The sequence below is a fragment of the Falco punctatus genome (genome assembly GCF_963210335.1).
Source record: "Falco punctatus genome assembly, chromosome: 15".
Lineage (NCBI taxonomy): Eukaryota > Metazoa > Chordata > Aves > Falconiformes > Falconidae > Falco > Falco punctatus.
This window is the reverse complement of record NC_137595.1, coordinates 17,557,331-17,573,831: the sequence shown is the minus strand read 5'-3', so window position 1 is coordinate 17,573,831 and position 16,501 is coordinate 17,557,331. Positions and strand designations below refer to the sequence as shown.

General features: G+C 38.8%; 1 protein-coding gene across 5 annotated transcripts in view; it reads right to left on the bottom strand.

Annotated features, from left to right (window-relative positions):
- The window catches only part of STAG2 (STAG2 cohesin complex component), an 82,129-nt gene that overhangs the window by 35,802 nt on the left and 29,826 nt on the right, over positions 1-16,501 (bottom strand). For all 5 annotated transcript variants that reach the window (XM_080365647.1, XM_080365648.1, XM_080365650.1 and 2 more), the window contains exons 2-5: positions 7,054-7,198; positions 4,918-4,996; positions 3,617-3,778; positions 763-859 (exon numbers count right to left, since the gene is read on the bottom strand). In XM_080365647.1, the coding sequence (XP_080221773.1) occupies positions 763-859; positions 3,617-3,778; positions 4,918-4,996; positions 7,054-7,097 (382 nt within the window). In that variant the 5' untranslated portion in view covers positions 7,098-7,198. The remainder of the gene's footprint in view (positions 1-762; positions 860-3,616; positions 3,779-4,917; positions 4,997-7,053; positions 7,199-16,501) is intronic.

The window sequence follows — 16,501 nt, the reverse complement described above, 5'->3', positions numbered from 1 at the left end:
ATTAAAAGATTCTGGAGTTTTATCTGGTAACAATAATCAAAAGGTCACTGTTCTTGAAAGCATGGATAACCTCTGAGGAATGCTGTTAGCTTTCTGGAGATTTGTGCACATTAAAAGTTTATCAGGACAGAGAACACTTGAGAAGAACAAATTACATCCAGTCCTGCTCTATCAAGTGCAGTGATACTGCAGGGTCAGTTACCTTCTCCTCTTCAAAAGGAGGTGAGGGGGAAAGGAATGAAGGACATGGAAATGAGAAAAGAAAACCAGAAAATAAAGAAGAAAAAATACAGAAATAGAATCTTACTGTAGACAAGACTACCATGAAGCTGTCCATAGTATCCTTCAAATCAAGCACCTTTAAAAAGCCTATGAAACAACCTTAAAACACTCAGTGATAAGCAGTTGATTAATCCAAACTGGAATTCCAAGACTGAACAAGCTAAACTACCAATGTTTAAGAGAGAGAGATGGTTTCCTGCAATAACAGGAAAAGCAGAGAAGGTTAAGTGCTAAGTGCCAGTACTGCATTCTCTCTGGTGTGAATACAAAAGGCTTACTCTACATTTTAAAATATAGTACAGTATTTCTAATCCTCCTGCTCCCACCTTCAGAAATACTAGCTTAACTACAAGAACCTAATAATGTAAACTAGCTGCAAGGATGGAGCAGTCCTACAGGACAGGTAACAATAAAAGGCAAAGAATGAAAATCATGCTACAATACCACTTAAACGGATCATTAAACATTTCAGTATCTTACCTTTGCAGCCTGAACACTGAATAAAGAAGTTAATGAGATCAAGAAGTGCTATATCTCTGTCATGTTTGTATGACTCTATCCAGTCATCCACTACAGACTGAAAAGAAACAAATATAAAGGCACTTTATTTTTCATAATTGAAGACAGCCATTGTTATTTAACTGGTTTCCAGTAAGTGATTCTTGTTCCTTCCACAAATAAATTGAACTCTGTGGTTTTTTCAATTAATACAGAACAAAATGTTTGAATGATCCTTTACTGCCATAGACCAGTTTTCAAGAACTCCTTTTACTCTATAAAGATATCCAAGTAAGAAACTGACACCTAAACATAAAGTACAAGAATACCATATAGTCCTGCGGTAACTTTTTTGATGAAGAATGCAAAGGTAACTGCTGTATTTTAGAGAAGCAGGTTTTCTCTCTGCCCACCCAGTGACACTACTCTAAAGATACTACTCAGGTGTTCAGTTCCAACAGCTGTAACTCCCTATACTCTTCAAAAATTCAACCCTTTGACAATCTGTGCTCTAAACACATTACCCCTAAGAGCATGAACAGCACCACCTTACGTTGTATGGACATTAATTATTCTGTATTCACTAAACCACATAGGAACAAAGTCATTTTACTGGAAAACCTTAAAGGGAAGCAAATTAATAGGAAACCTCCAATAATGATTTTGAGAAAGGGAATATAAACGCTATTATGTTTAAACCATCCATGTGTATGGTACAAATTGTCTACTGCAGAAGTCATAAAAACATACATCATCTAATTAATTTATTAATAAAGACACAAGAGACTCACTTTAGTATCAAGTTCTCAGCTTAGAGGTTTTTAGTATGTTCATACCCTGCCTTAAAATCTAGAGTCATTCTAATAAATTCTAAATAAAGAGAGCTGATGGAATAGTTCAGAACTTCCAGAAGACAACGGGACTGACTACATGTCTCCAATGCTTCCTATCTGTACCCTCAGTGCTTACTCTCACAGGCAATAATGCTGTGAGGACAAATAAAACATACTGCCACGCAGAAAGAGTCCTGAACAGAGATACAGCTACTTCCCTCTTCCCTGAATTTAAGACTGTTTATAGTATGACACACAAGATCCCTCAGCAAGGCAAAAAGAGTGGAAAAATTCAAACTGGCATACACTTCGCAGTAGGAGCAAAACCCACAAACCAGTACTGATTCGATTGACCTGTGGGGAAGAGGGAAATAATCTAGGAAACATCTTAAATTAGGCTTACAGAGGTCACTGCGCAAGACCAGGGTAATGCTAGGAACAGGACAAATATTTCAGTTAGGCAGCCTTGCTTTCAGAATTTATTTTAAAGAACATCCAGCAAAATAGTTTCTCAAAACATTTTGTCTCAGTGGACGAACCATCTGTTTTTGTCAGAGAATAGACACTAACTCAGAAGAAGGTATGGAACCCCATTTAAAATAAAATTGAGTAAAAATTATTATCAAAATCTTATCAGGTGAGCAAGCGCTGAGGGCCACAGAGAAAAACTTCTTGAAACTAAGTGCTGAAGTGGACCTGACTTCGGAAACACTTTGAGATTTTTTCCTTCCTTAATTTTATAAAAATTTCGACTAAGATTCACTCTATTACCCATGTTACCAATTCCTGAAATTCAACAGAGTAACCAGGCCTGGCAAAGGCCCATTTTGCTCCTGGAAAGCAAAAGATTTTTACTGTGTACCATTTTAAACAGTTCAGATGTCAAGAACATACAACTGCCGATAATTAGCTGAAAATGCAGCGCACACAGTAACAGTTAGAAAAGTACAGTTTTTCCACCCGCTCTGAAACACGGCAGAACAAAACAAATGACAGAACTATCACAATTTCTCCACACAAATTCAAAGGAATCTGGTTTTTTTTACAAGCCTCAACTAAATTTCTCCCAAGTAATTCAGGCTTCAAGGTTCCCAGCTCTAATGCAGGTGCCTGCAAATCTTGAGAGGACTCCACATAGACCCAGCTTCTTCCCGCACATGGATCACAGAAGCTGGAAACTCTAGATTTCCAATCCCAAAGATAGTCCTTCTTCCAGGCTGCTGAGGAGTCACATGAGTGAGTCAGCAGGAAGGCTTCATGGCTGACAGGCTTACACTTTAACCCTCTCTCCACTGGAAGATTCACATAGTCAAGCAAATGATTTACTGATTTAACTGAATTTTTTTAAAAGTGCAACATTTCTTAATAGACAGACTTCAGTCCTATTAGTAAATGCAGTGGAGACAGTGCCTAAAGCAGACACTACTAACAGGTTAAGATTTCCTGTCCCAAATTCCACCCAAATAAGCATGTTATAATATACATTAGCCAAGTCAGCTTCATTAGAGTAGCCCTTAAGTTGTAGCTAGCAATTTTACTTTGGATGAGAGAAGAGAAGCAATTATCTCTTCTCAGATAATCTAAGCTCTGGGAGTATCTACAAACTGCAGATTTCTTGTTAAGTTATATGACAACTATAAGCATAAGCCACATTTATATTTAGTTACACCCCCACAAAAAGGACTTTAAAGTCCCATAATCTAAAATAACCTTTCTTCATTCAGAATCCTGAAAATTCACTTTGAATTTGTTTCAATTTCTTCATTATATGTGTGATTATTCACATCTAATATTTAGAAATGAAAACTCAAGTTTGTTCACAATTAAACCTTAACAATGCAAAAATCACTTTTTCTAATCTTAATCTGCAACTAAAAAAAAAACCTATGAATTGAAGAAAAAAATTACTTTAGGCTTCATTTTCTTAAATTGTACGAACAGGATAATATTGTTATATTTAACGTGTATATTCATCCAAGTCATAGAGATATCCCAAGCCTTACCTGCATAGCACTCTTGCCCATTTTAACTACCTCAAACAGCATCATGTTTTCCACACCATTCTGTTGGTGATGTCCATTCATCCGATTCGGACCACCAGGTTTCCCTCCTCCGTTTCCACTTTTCCCCTTCTCTGCTGGTCCTTTTTTTCCTTTTTTACAGGTCTGCAATCACACACACAATAAGTTTTAATTGGGTATTATGTAGTAATTAAAAACACTTGAATCACTATTCACACATATACATGAGGCCTTTTGTTCTCAGGAACCAGATTTAAAATCCAAAATTGAGAATAAAAGGTGATCTTGACTGATACAATGACCAGTGAGAATTCTACAGGTTCCACTTCCTCCCTCCCTCATTTAAAATCTTCTAGCAACTGAAAATGCCATTACTGATAGTGTATGTCACAAAGATTTTTCTCTTGTTTAAATTGTAGAACAGATTACACATATTTTATTTAAAACAGCTATGGCAATTCCCTTAACACAAATCACCAAGTCTCCTCTGCAATTCATTAACCTTTTTTTTAATATGAGCACACTGGCAAGTAGGGGTGAAGAAAAGCAGACAGGTTTCTTTGATTCCCCAAATCAAACGTGACTTACATAAAGAAGAAAGAAAAAAACCTAAACAAATTAATTGACTGTTGTACTAAATTAGTTATCACCACTTCTTAATCACTAGGCACTGTATACTGGTACAGGTACACGGGGTGCTCGGCAGCCCCGGCACAGGCCAGCCAGCGTGCCTGTGTGTGCCACAGTATCGAAGAAGCCACATGTGAAGGGTGCCAAGACACTGGGAGGGCAGAAGCCACCCAGGGAGGGAGAACACATGTTCCATGAGGGGACAGAAGGGCTACTAACTGGGTTTAGACCTCCCCACTCGGGTAGTGTAACCTCCTGTCTGCAATCTAGAAAAAAAACCCCAACCACTCTGAATTAAATTACTGGCTTCTGTTCACTTTTCAAATTAAGAGAGAGCCAGAATTGATGACACCAACCAAAAGAGAACCGTATTAGCACCAAATTGAAGTACAGGATGGAACACATACAGAGACTAATCAAATCAAAGCTCAATCTTTTTCTCCCCCACCTCCCTTATGCCTTCACAGCACTAAGGAAACACCATGCAAATACTCAAGATGAAGCCTTTCAATGCAAATACAAACATGAACCCTCTTGGCAGAACACTCGCATTTTCAGAAAATATTCCTAGCTCATTCAGCTTCAAAGCAAGCGATGAACGCTTCAGCTCATAACAGTAAAAGTGTTTCAGTATCCCTATAAATGGAACATACTTTTCCTTTGCCTTGTTTTTGGTTTTTTCCTTCAATATCCTCAAAGTCTGTATCAGAAGAGAAGTGTGTTTCAGACTCCCTGCAAAGATAAAAAGACAAACTATTTACACATTCTGTCAGAAACGTTCTTAAAGACACTACATAAAGTCACATTATGCTCTCGCTCCAGTAAGTCAACTCTAACAGTGAACCTGCTTCTTCTTCTGTTTAAGTCTACTGTTGTTGAGGAACAAATCAGAGCACATCCTCACACTCACACCCTGCCCTGCATGCTTCATCCAAACAATTTACCTGGCAAAGACAGCTGTACAGGTTAAAAGTTTTAACCTGTTAAAAAGGTTAAAAGATTTAAAAGTAGGCAGAAAATAGCAACCAGTTGAGAACCTTGGTTGTGGCAGGTGACAAACACTACACCAGCTCAAAAAAAGCAAAGAGTACTACAAGTAGCTGCCACAAATACTTAAAAAAAAAAAATAGGGGGAGAAACTCAACAGGTTTAAAAAAAAAAAAAAGAAACCACCACCTTCCTTCACAACCAAAGTGTCTCAGCAGATCTCTTCATGCTAGCAGAAACTAAGTAAGCAGTTAAGAGGTATGCACTTCTGTTGAAAGGTGTGGAAAAAAAAGTTTAGGTGAGGTTTCTCCCTCAAAGATAATCTGTGGTTGTTTAGGCTTATAAGATAAAAAGATGTTAAAACAATATACAAACTTTCTCATTTGTTTCATTTCCTACATTGCTACAATATGCTGCATCAATACACAAATCCTTTATTGCCAGCATTGATGGGGTGTGGGTGGGTGTGAAATCACTGGAACGGTTCTGTATTTCTACATTTCCTGTAGAATACAATTTAAATGATGCTACTAGATCTTGTTTTAAACACATACATGCAGTACGATGAATTCCAGGTGCTACCAAAAATTTTGGATACACACTTGCTGAATTGTTTAACAATGCAATCATAAAGATGACCGGGGGCACAGGAAACCCATTCCCATGTATTTGTAACATTCTAAAACAATCCAGAAACTTAAAATCTCTATCTATTGCAAGTGTCTGAAAGGGGCTTTCTGCCTTGTAACATGTATTTTGCTAATTCTAATTTTGTTGACGATGTACTCTAATACAGACTGAAGAAATCTCCAACCTTGGGCTGTGGGGGGGTGGAGGGGAGTGCACAGAGAAAGAAAAAGGTGAGACATTCCTTCAACACTTCCTAGGTGTTGTTCTTTTCACAGGAAAGAACAGAACCCAAATTCCAAACATTTCACTAAGCAATGAACCATACCAACAGAGTAAAAAAACATTATAAACAGCCATAAAAACAGTATTTCACATTAAACCATCTTTCAATTTACCTTTATTTCTCCTTAAAAGGAATAAAAAACCCCACACAAACAACCTCACTGATACAAAACCATTTCTTTGTATCTTTTTAGATTTTATACCAATTTAATCCATTTCAACAGGCTGCCAATTTCTTGACAGTTAAAAGGTGTGGAAATGGGCTCTCTTGGTCTGCTTAAGTGATCATTATCACTTTACTCCTCTGTCCAAAATGCAGTCTATACCCGATTTTAAATCTTGGAAATGCCAATGTCTGTTTCTTAAAACTGTAGGGAGACGAGACACCCAATAAAATTAGGTCAACAGCATCAAGGAACTGATGCCTGAGGAAAGCTAAGACTTCAGTTTTAGCTGAAGATTTGGCATTGGGTATTTTAAATGTTAGGCAACCTGCTCCAGTTATTAAGGGCAAACTCCTCAACTACTTCCTCTCTTTCTATAAAGAAGCCTTAATAAAGGAAACTTTTGGTATTCCTAATCAAAGAGTTTCTTCTTCAAACATTTCATTTTGAAAGACAGAATCCTGAGAAGTACATCACATAAAGTGTCTGTCACAACAGCTTCCTACTAGCGAAGTTTAAAAGCCAATTTAAAATAATAAAGCACTTCTGAAGTAAGGCTGAATACTCAAGAAAAAATTCAAACTATGCTTTATCAACAGCTCAATAGAAAAAAATCTAGAACTCTATTCCCTCATTTTGTTTCCAAGATAAAACCAACCATATGCATCAACACTAGTAAAAGCCAGTACACTTAAAAATGAAACTACAAATTCTTAAAACACTTACTGAAGGAGAGTAAAATCAGTTGGTATTTCTGGAGCTGCTATCATTTCTTTATCATCTTCTGGAACACCACTGTATTAGAAAGATATTCAAAAACCAATTCGAAGTACAAGCTTACTTTTCTTTCTTCCTTTGTAACGGACAACTTCTGTAATAAAAAAAAAAAAATACAGTTAAAGTTTTTCCACATAAGAAGGGGTAAAAAAGTTGGAAACACAGAAAATTTAAATCACACCACCCTGTTTCCAACCAAGCATTTTCCTCTTTAAAGATTTTATATTTTTTACTCCTCCCATGATCCTGACACAAAGTACCTCCACAAATGTTAAAAGCATCACTGTCAAAGAAAATACATGAACATGGCGGCGGGGGGAGGGGGGCATGACATGGGGATAGGACAGGATGACACGCCACCATTTTCTGAATAGGGTGAGCAAACTGGAATAGTTTTCATTAACACCTTGCAAGTTCATAGCTGTTGTTTCTAAATCTATACCAGATTTAAATCTGACCATAACACCATGCACTGCAGAGCCCAGACTTACCAACACCAGGATATTTCCGGTTAACCAAAGCAAAACTGCATTTGATGTTAAATATAAAGGACAGTACAGGTGCATTTAACGACATTATATATACCAACTTTGTATCTCCAATTTGTAAACTTCCATGACATTTTCCATAAAGATAAGGTCTTCTAACAAGTTCTTATTAGCAGCTGCTTCACAATTCCCGGTATTCTAGAGTTGATAAACCAGGCTTACAACAGTTTTAATATTTAAAGCACTTGACAAGACTTGAAGAATATAAAGGAACGTAATACTATCCACGTTATAAAGAATAACATCAGAAACAACACAGTCTTTTATCAAGAGAAGATAAGATTGTTATATACTTGCTTTTCAATTATAATATTGTTGCTTATTCATAAATTCTGTTATTTATCTAATTTTCCTATGTTTAAGGGGGGAAAAACTCACTGGATACTTCAAATGCAAGAATTAACCATGCAGGCTGAAGTTTTCTATGTCAATTGTCTGCCCCAGGCTAACTTTTATACAGTTGAATTAAGAAAGCATGATGTTCACGTATTTTAAAGATACAATAGCAAGGAGAAAAACTTTCAAAGTCTGCTGACTCTACAGCTTGCTGGAGTGTTTAGGTATTTGAGGGAAAGATTTAATTTTGGCATGCTAAGCACATGTTGCTTAATGTCTGGTAGCTATGCTTCAGAGACTGTGTTTCAATTGAGCATGTAGATCGAGGCTGTACCTTTTTTTTCCTGCAAGTGCTTATTCCGAATGCTAGGGGCCACTGTAGCTTCCAGAATTTAGAGCGCTGAGAGAAACCATAAACCCTGAACTTACTACGTTCTCTTTCTTCATGTTTCACAAAATTACATACAAGCAGAGAATCAGAGTGGAAAGAAATAGTGGCAAAGAGAAAGAAGGTTTGAGATAGACCGGTGAATCTCAAGATAGTCTGCAAGTACTAAAGCATGTTCCATCCAGAACACAGCAGAAGAAAAAAAAGCTTCAACAACATTGCTGCTGCAGAATGGCAGCAACCTTTGTCACCCCATTCCTCCATTCTCCAAAACCACATGGGCACATGACCAGTGCACTTCATCCTCTCCTGCTCCATCTATACGCTCTCTTTAGCGAACAACCATGCACAGGCAAGGTAACATCCCCTCCCCACCATTCATCTATGTAGGCTCTGCCATTCAATATCACCTGATTCAATTCCCCAATAAAATGGGTAAAATATACCTCAAGATTTTTTTTCCCCTGGATTATCAAGTTAAACTGGTTCAACAGTAGGTATCCGGAGAATGCATGGGAAACACAAGACTGTATAGCCATGAGCAGGGGAGGGAAGAGTAAAGCTCCCCTGTTTGGTGGCAAGCAGCTATTATACTACCCAGGCTGTCTGTAAAATGATCTGCTCAGTTGGTGACATATTGACATGCTCTACATTTTGGATTAGGTATATTTGGGGAAAAAAAACTTTGCTCTGATTACTATCAGATTTGAACTTGGGAAAATACCACAGCACAATTTAGTGCCTTTGCCATCAGGCTAGCACCTGCTCAGAGCTGTACCTCAGTAAGGGTGGGGGGAACAAAAAACTGAAAGAGATCCTGCCACACAAGTCCTTTTGGGGGCATGCTTGTGATTCAGTCCCAGCGCAAAGCAAAGATGCAAACTTCAAAAACCACACTGCTCAGTTTCAAGTTCAACCTGTCTATCAACATGTTACTTGACTTTTTCTAGGTTATAGATTTTTCAGTGTTGAGAAGCAAGACATACTAAAGTGACAATCAGGATGTTTACATGCAAATTTTGTATCATGGCTCACTAATACTACGTATTCACAACACTACTATTACCTATTCCATAAAATTTGGAACCATAAAGAAACAAAGCAAGTCAACCTCTTGTTCACAGAATTAAGAGATTTTTTGCTCCCTTCATGAAAAGCGAATTTGGTGTCCCACCAAATTTTGCAAAAATACTCAATACAGTTTCTTACAGTCACCTAAGTATTTTAAAGAAATAATTAGTAAGGAAAGTATGAAAAAGGATGGGTAAATGATTAAAGTGTATATGCTCTACATCAAACAATTCAAATCACTTTATAAGAACTAGCTGGCTGCAGTTTATACCAACTTGAACTTTTTGTAAAAACCATTCATCTTGGTACAAACAACAAAACATGAAAGAAAACATGCACTGTTTGATCAGAATTACCTCATAAAATGGGAAAGAAATACCAAGTTCTTGCTAGATGTTCAAGTGTTGAGCTGCTTAGACTCACATTTCAAGAACTGTTTTTCTTGAAGGAACAAGAAACTTGGCCCTCATGAGCGCAACTACATACCAGCATTATGGAAAACAGTAGCTACCGATTAATGTCTTGCAAGAATATATGAGGTAAGACTGTAAGGGATCTCCAGAGTCAAGCTCAGACTCCAGCGGTGACCAAAAAGCCCCCTATATTTGTCCCAGTAAAGGATAGTTTGAGAAGATTTACATACAGAATCACAGAACGGTCAGGGTTGGGAGGGACCTCTGGAGACCACCCAGTACAGCCCCCTGGTACAGCAGGGTCACCTACAGCAGGTTGCACAGTCACGGCCAGGTGGGCTGGGAACGTCTCCAGAGCAGGAGCCCCCAGACCCTCTCTGGGCAGCCTGTCCCAGGGCTCTGCCACCCTCAGGGTGAAGAACTCCTTCCTCCCGTTCAGCTGGAACTGCCTGTGCTGTGGTTTGTGCCCACTGCCCCTCGTCCTGTCGCTGGGCTCCACTGGGAAGAGCCCAGCCCCATGTCTTTATACTTGCCCTTTGGATATTTGTACGTATCAGGTAAGATCCCCTCTTGGACTTCTCTCCAGGCTGCACAGGCCCAGCTCTCTCAGCCTACATGCGAAATATGACATGGACTTCTGATTCTCAACCAGCAGGGTCAACCTAGCCCAGAGTGCCTTCTCTGGCACTGGCCAACAGAAGCTGCCCAAGGAAGAACACATTTGCTTTGTTCGTATCAGCGGTTTCCCTTGAATACCTTCCCGGCATCCAGAAATAACTCAGGGATTTTTTCAGTCAAAGAGGCTGTGTTCCTATACTTTCTAACCCCTTACCAATATTTTTGCCATTAACATTTCCAGTTACTTTTTGCACTCAATATTCAGCAGCGATGGTATCCCACACAGGAACTCCCACAGCCAAACTCTGTATTGCTAAGAGGCACGTTTTTTTTCCTTTGAATTTACCACTTTCCAGTTTTATCTGATGTTCACTTGTTGGCATTGGTCATTCCTCATTATCCTTGATCTCTGTAAACACCTTCTGGAAATTCAGGGCTACTGCCAGCCACCTCTTCTTCATGCACATACTTGATGACTCATTCAAAGCACCCAGTTTGGAAAGTCAATGAGAAAGCAAAACGGTCCACATAATCATCCTATTAGAACTTTTAAAATATATCAAGTTCATCACAGTGCAGTCTGAAAAGACGAAAGTAAAATTCTTGCAGGTGCCGTTCCAAACACTGAAAGCCTAAGTTATCTATTAAATGTGCTCTAAGAAGCAGATTATTTTAGTAAATTAAATCTAAACTGAAGTGAGTCATAAAAAGCAGCTCTTCTTTAGGGTTTGTTTTGCATGTTCACAGAATTCCAACTTTAATTTTCCCAAGCAGACACTGAAATCTCTCAAGCCTGTGAAAACTTTCTGAAGTCACTCAACTTTGTGAAATCATAATTAAATTATTAACTATAAAAAGAAAATGTATCCTGCTGAAAGATCACAAGGTGGAGCTCTAGCCTAAAGCTAACTGAAGAAACTCCAAAAGACAGGTCATCCAGAGGTTGACCTAGTTATTTCTGTGCAATAAACTTTATAATAGATTGCTAAAACTGCTATAATATTGTGGCACATTTCCTTTAAATTTATATATAGATTACATAAAGACACCAGAAGATTCCTGTGTCTTTTCTGAAATAAATGCATATACGTATTTGATTCAATGACTCTTCCAGAGGTGGAAAGGCATACAGCTGCTGTAGTATGACTAGTCTCAGTATTTAGTTTTCAAAAGCAAGAAGAATTTTAAAATACATTTTAGTAGCAGAAGAAATGTATTCCTTTATTCTACCCTGCCATTTAAAATTCTGCCAACCGAAAGTTAATGAACTAAAAAACCACTGGAACAGTAGTAGTCCAGGAACACTAATCATACATAATGTTGACAACTCAAAACGTAAGAGGATTTCTATTTCTTTTGCCATTGGCAAATAATTGGCAAAATATTTCTATTTAAAATAATTTGACTGATAAAAGCAAGAGCTAAGCATGAAATGCTTTAAAGAACTCCAATGTGTCTTCACTGAAAAACAATTCAGAGTTTTAAAACGTTATTTTTCCCTAATACCAAATTAATTATTCATGTATGGTTGTGATTAACTCAAATATACTGGCCAAACATTCAGAACTGAGAGAAGCTGACGGAGTTCACCAGCACAATTCACACAATAATACATATGCCATCAGCAACCTGTCCTCTCACCATTTGTTACATGCACAAATAGGCTAAACAAACATTAATGTAATTCAGTAAGCAGCCTTTGTTAAAAGAACATACCTACATATACACACACACGTGATACAAAGAATCACAAGATCTGTCCCAGAAGCTTGTGTTCATACACTTGTGTAAACGCAGTAACTAGACTATTACTTTACAAGCTCACAGCAAGGTGTTTCAGGTAGGTGGGTTCTGGTTTGAGGCAAGTTCCGTACACACACACTTGGTGGTTGTTGCTGCTGCTTGGCATCTATTACCTGGAAGTTTTATAAGGCAAATCAGTAGAGTGGTTCATTTTTCTGGGGAAGGCTGAGATGAAAATTTTAAAAATGGCTATGTGGCCAAGACAAAGATTTTGAAAATACAAGATGGCTGTTCAGAGATGTGTTGATTTTCCCTTGTAATTCAATCTTCGGTAAAATCAAGGGCCTCACTTTCTTCACTAAGAAATTAGAATTTCAAAAATTGTAATATTGAAGTGTGTGGCTGAAGTTCATCTCTGAATTATTTATCTATCCATGAATGAGAGATGCTGATGCTTTAGAACCGATTATGCAGCAGCAACAGTTAAAATGCTAGTCAGATAAAGGACCAGAAGTATGTCCATATTGTCCTTTAACTATTTTAGAATAGAAAGACATTATCAACTACTTTATGCCCCTCTTTTTCTGAGAGATTAGAACATGTCTAACCTTGTATAAAATAAGGTTTGTTTGTTTGGGGGTTTTTCTCCCCTATTAAGTGGGTTTTTAAGTAAGATTTTGAGCAACTGCATGACATTCCCTACAGGCCTGAAAAGGTATGTTATTTCTACTAATATTACACAGTATTTCAGCTACCAACAAGCTTTAAAGCAATTCTGTAATTTGAGTAAAATACAGGAAACATACTTCAAGTAGCATTCTGTATGGTAGCAACTGTAATGTGATTTAGTTATACCATATCAGCAGTTTTGATCACATTATGACAGCATAATCAAAACTAAACTGAACAACAATGCAATTAATACCTTTAGATGTGTGGTTATTTTTGTGCTGTTGCTTAACAAATGAGACTTGTAATTCCTTTACAAGATGACCTGAACTAGACATCATCATCTACATTCTTCCATGCTTACCAGCAGAGACATGGTCTGTCTACACATTAACAGTCCATGGTGCCAAAATCACTGAACAGTTAAGACTCCAAAGAACCTAAATGACCTAATTTATACAGGTCTTATCTTTTCAGACTTTTTCTCCACAATTAATTTTTTTCTCAACTTCCATTTCAGCCCCCTCCACACCACTTCCGTCCACCCATCTCTCTTCAAGCTTTCAGAAAATGAAAAAGCAACATTATAGTGACTGTTGCTATTATGCCATCACACCACCATTTTTATTTCCCGGCCTGCTCTTCGTTCAATTTTTATAACATTTACTCTTTAGTTCACGCAACAAGTCTGCTGATTAAGTGGAAAAAAGCCACATGCTTTTCTGACACTGCGGGCTGCTGCTGAAAGCAGTAGTCTTTCCTTCCCACTCCCCAAACACACAGGGAAGTTTTTGCTCCCTTCTAGCACTGAAATGAACAAGCTACAAGCAAATGATGAAAACAAAACCCTTTCCTCCCCCCCCACGAGTAGCTCTCCATTGGATCAGCCAACTGCATCAACTCCTCCTGCAGCCACACAAGTCACTGGATGTAGTATCAGAGGCAGCTCTGCCAGCGTCAGTGCATCACCAGGAGGGGCAGAGCTCTGCGGCAACGCAGGACCAGACACACCGAAGTGGCAAAGTCAAGTCTTCGCACAGCTACTGCTGATATTCCTTTCCTTCCCTTCCCTTGGGAGAGGCCACAGCCAACGGCCTGCTGTTCCCTGGCTCTGGCAGAGCAAAGCAGGCAGCAAGGCCCAGATCCCCCCCTGGGCTCCCACCCCTTCGCACCTGGCTACTCGCCCAGGAGGGAGGCAGCCCTGCAGGTCAGCACCTCACCTGGGACCCGCGCTCACACGGAGGCAGCATGTTGTACCTGTAGATCCATCAGGCACCTGCCCAGTCTGAGCCATCTCCATCTCAAAGCATTTTCCTTACTCCTTTTTCACACACATTTCATTTCCTACATTTTCACTATATTTTTTATGTGCAGATTGCACACACATACCCATTCGTACCCTAGCAGCCTTCAGACAAGTAGCACAGCTAACGGCTGATGGGGACCACCAGAACCTGGGGAGACCACCAGCCAGGAAACAGCCAAGCACATGAAAACACAGGTCCCCAGAGGTAATGCACTCATAAGTAAACAGAAAGCAAAATTTGTTTTCCACTGTTTAATGCTGTGAAAGCAAAAGATTAAACAGGCTTTATTTTGAGAAGAAGAAAAAACACCCCAACATTTAAAAGGCATATGAAAAGAGTCAGGCAAAAACCTAAACTGAAGGCTGAGACTGTACCCCAAGTTGAAAGACTTGAAAAGCGAGTAATATACAAGGACCTCTGCACCAACTTAGTAACACTGACAACCTCAACTTCACCATCAGATAGTCCCCCTCAGTAAAAGTTATTCTTTGGACTTCTGCTGTTTTTATTAAGTATGTGGAAAAACTATTATGGGAAGAAAAGAGCTTGCTACAGTGCCTCACAGCCATAGGATTACTCATTAGAGTACCATTAATAACATCAGTATCTTCAGCGCAGTAAGTTAAAATACTACTACAAAATATAAACAGTTATGGTTTCAATCACATGAGGGTTTTATATAGGTATTTAGTAATTTACATGGTCCAGTAAAATGTGCGTTTAAAACACTGGACATAAGCATTACAGAATACTGAAAAATTAATCAACTGTATAATAAATGCAAATATTACCCTTATTAAAGGGAAAACCACCCATATTACTCTCTAATGAGTCTCCCCAACAGTATTCCTGAGCTTTATTAAAACACACCTGAAATTCCCATACATCTTTAAAATGGTTTGATTTCGGATGTCTTTTAAAAAAGGCAAAGGTAAGATAACAAAAGTAGAAGTTACACCTCATTGTGTCTGTCACATATTTTCCTGCCAAAAAAGAGATGGCTTCCAGATGTTGCAGTCTGCGTGGAAAATGAGGCTCTTAGGAAGAATAAAAGCCAAGTCGGATGACAACCAAGATTTATTTAAAAAAAAAAAAAAAGAAAAAAGGAAAAAGCCACATATGCTTACTTAAACAAGCCAAAAGAGGAGTACTAATTAATTTATGATACAGGGCAAGTACACCTCCCAGCTGCGTAAATGCCCTGTATTTCCAGACTAAACTACAGAATACATCAATATGCCCCTGGCACACTCTTTTTTCCAAAAATGTTGTCCTTTGCACATCCCCTCAAAATTCTGGCTGTTGTAGAAGCTAGGGATGAAGATGCACATGCCGTGTCCAAGCAGCTAACTAGCTACACAGTAAAAGCCTAGAACTGATTTGGCATTGTTCAAATGTGCAGTTCACGTGGCAGAGGCAGGTTTTTCCAATTGACAAGGTATCCCATCCAGCAAGTTTTTATTTTTAGTTCTTCCACTGATTGGTGTGAGCCTGCAAGCTGCCTTGCTTTACAGGAGCCTCAGCTTCCCCTCCTACCATATAGCTTTTCCCCTTTGGAAAGTCTAGGTCACTAAGGCTTTGTGACCAAAAATTTGCTTGTGCATTTCTAACAACTGCATTTGATTATAAATTCTGGAGGGGGGACTACACAGTACATACTGCAATAGCATTAGTTGCTACTGTGAGACACAGTCAATATTAGATGACTAAAATAAGGGGAAAACCCCGTAAAATACCACTACTGAAGAATGGGAAGCCAAGTCTCTCGAGCCCATCTCCCAGAGTCAGCTCCTATCAGCCCAGGTCATAGCACACTTTGGACGATCCTCTGAGGAGCCCACTGTACTTCTCTGCACTGTGACCCCAAGCCTTCTAAGATTAGAAGGGAAAAGGAGAACCAGCTCAGTTCTGTGTTTTGTCAGCTGAAATCCACCAGTTTATTAGCTGAAGCTTCACACTACATAAAAATGGCTGAGCTGCTTCCATACGATAACTAAAGAGACTAACCCAGAACAGAAACAAACAGAAAAGAATATAAGCACAAATCAAAACTCCGTTACCCTTAACTGGATCTTTAAAATAATTTAATTTAGGAGAAAAAAAAAAAAAAAGGGAGGGGGGTGGGGAGGAGATTTGTGGGTGGTTGGTGTGTAAGAATGCTTCATGTCCCATTCCATCCTGTTTTCTTCCACCGCACCAGCCCAGCTTATTTTGTAACAGGCCTGGACTACAGACAGTGCATCACTTTTCTCCAGTTCCCTATGAGCCACCTGCAGAAATGCAGCTACTCCACACCCCAACGCA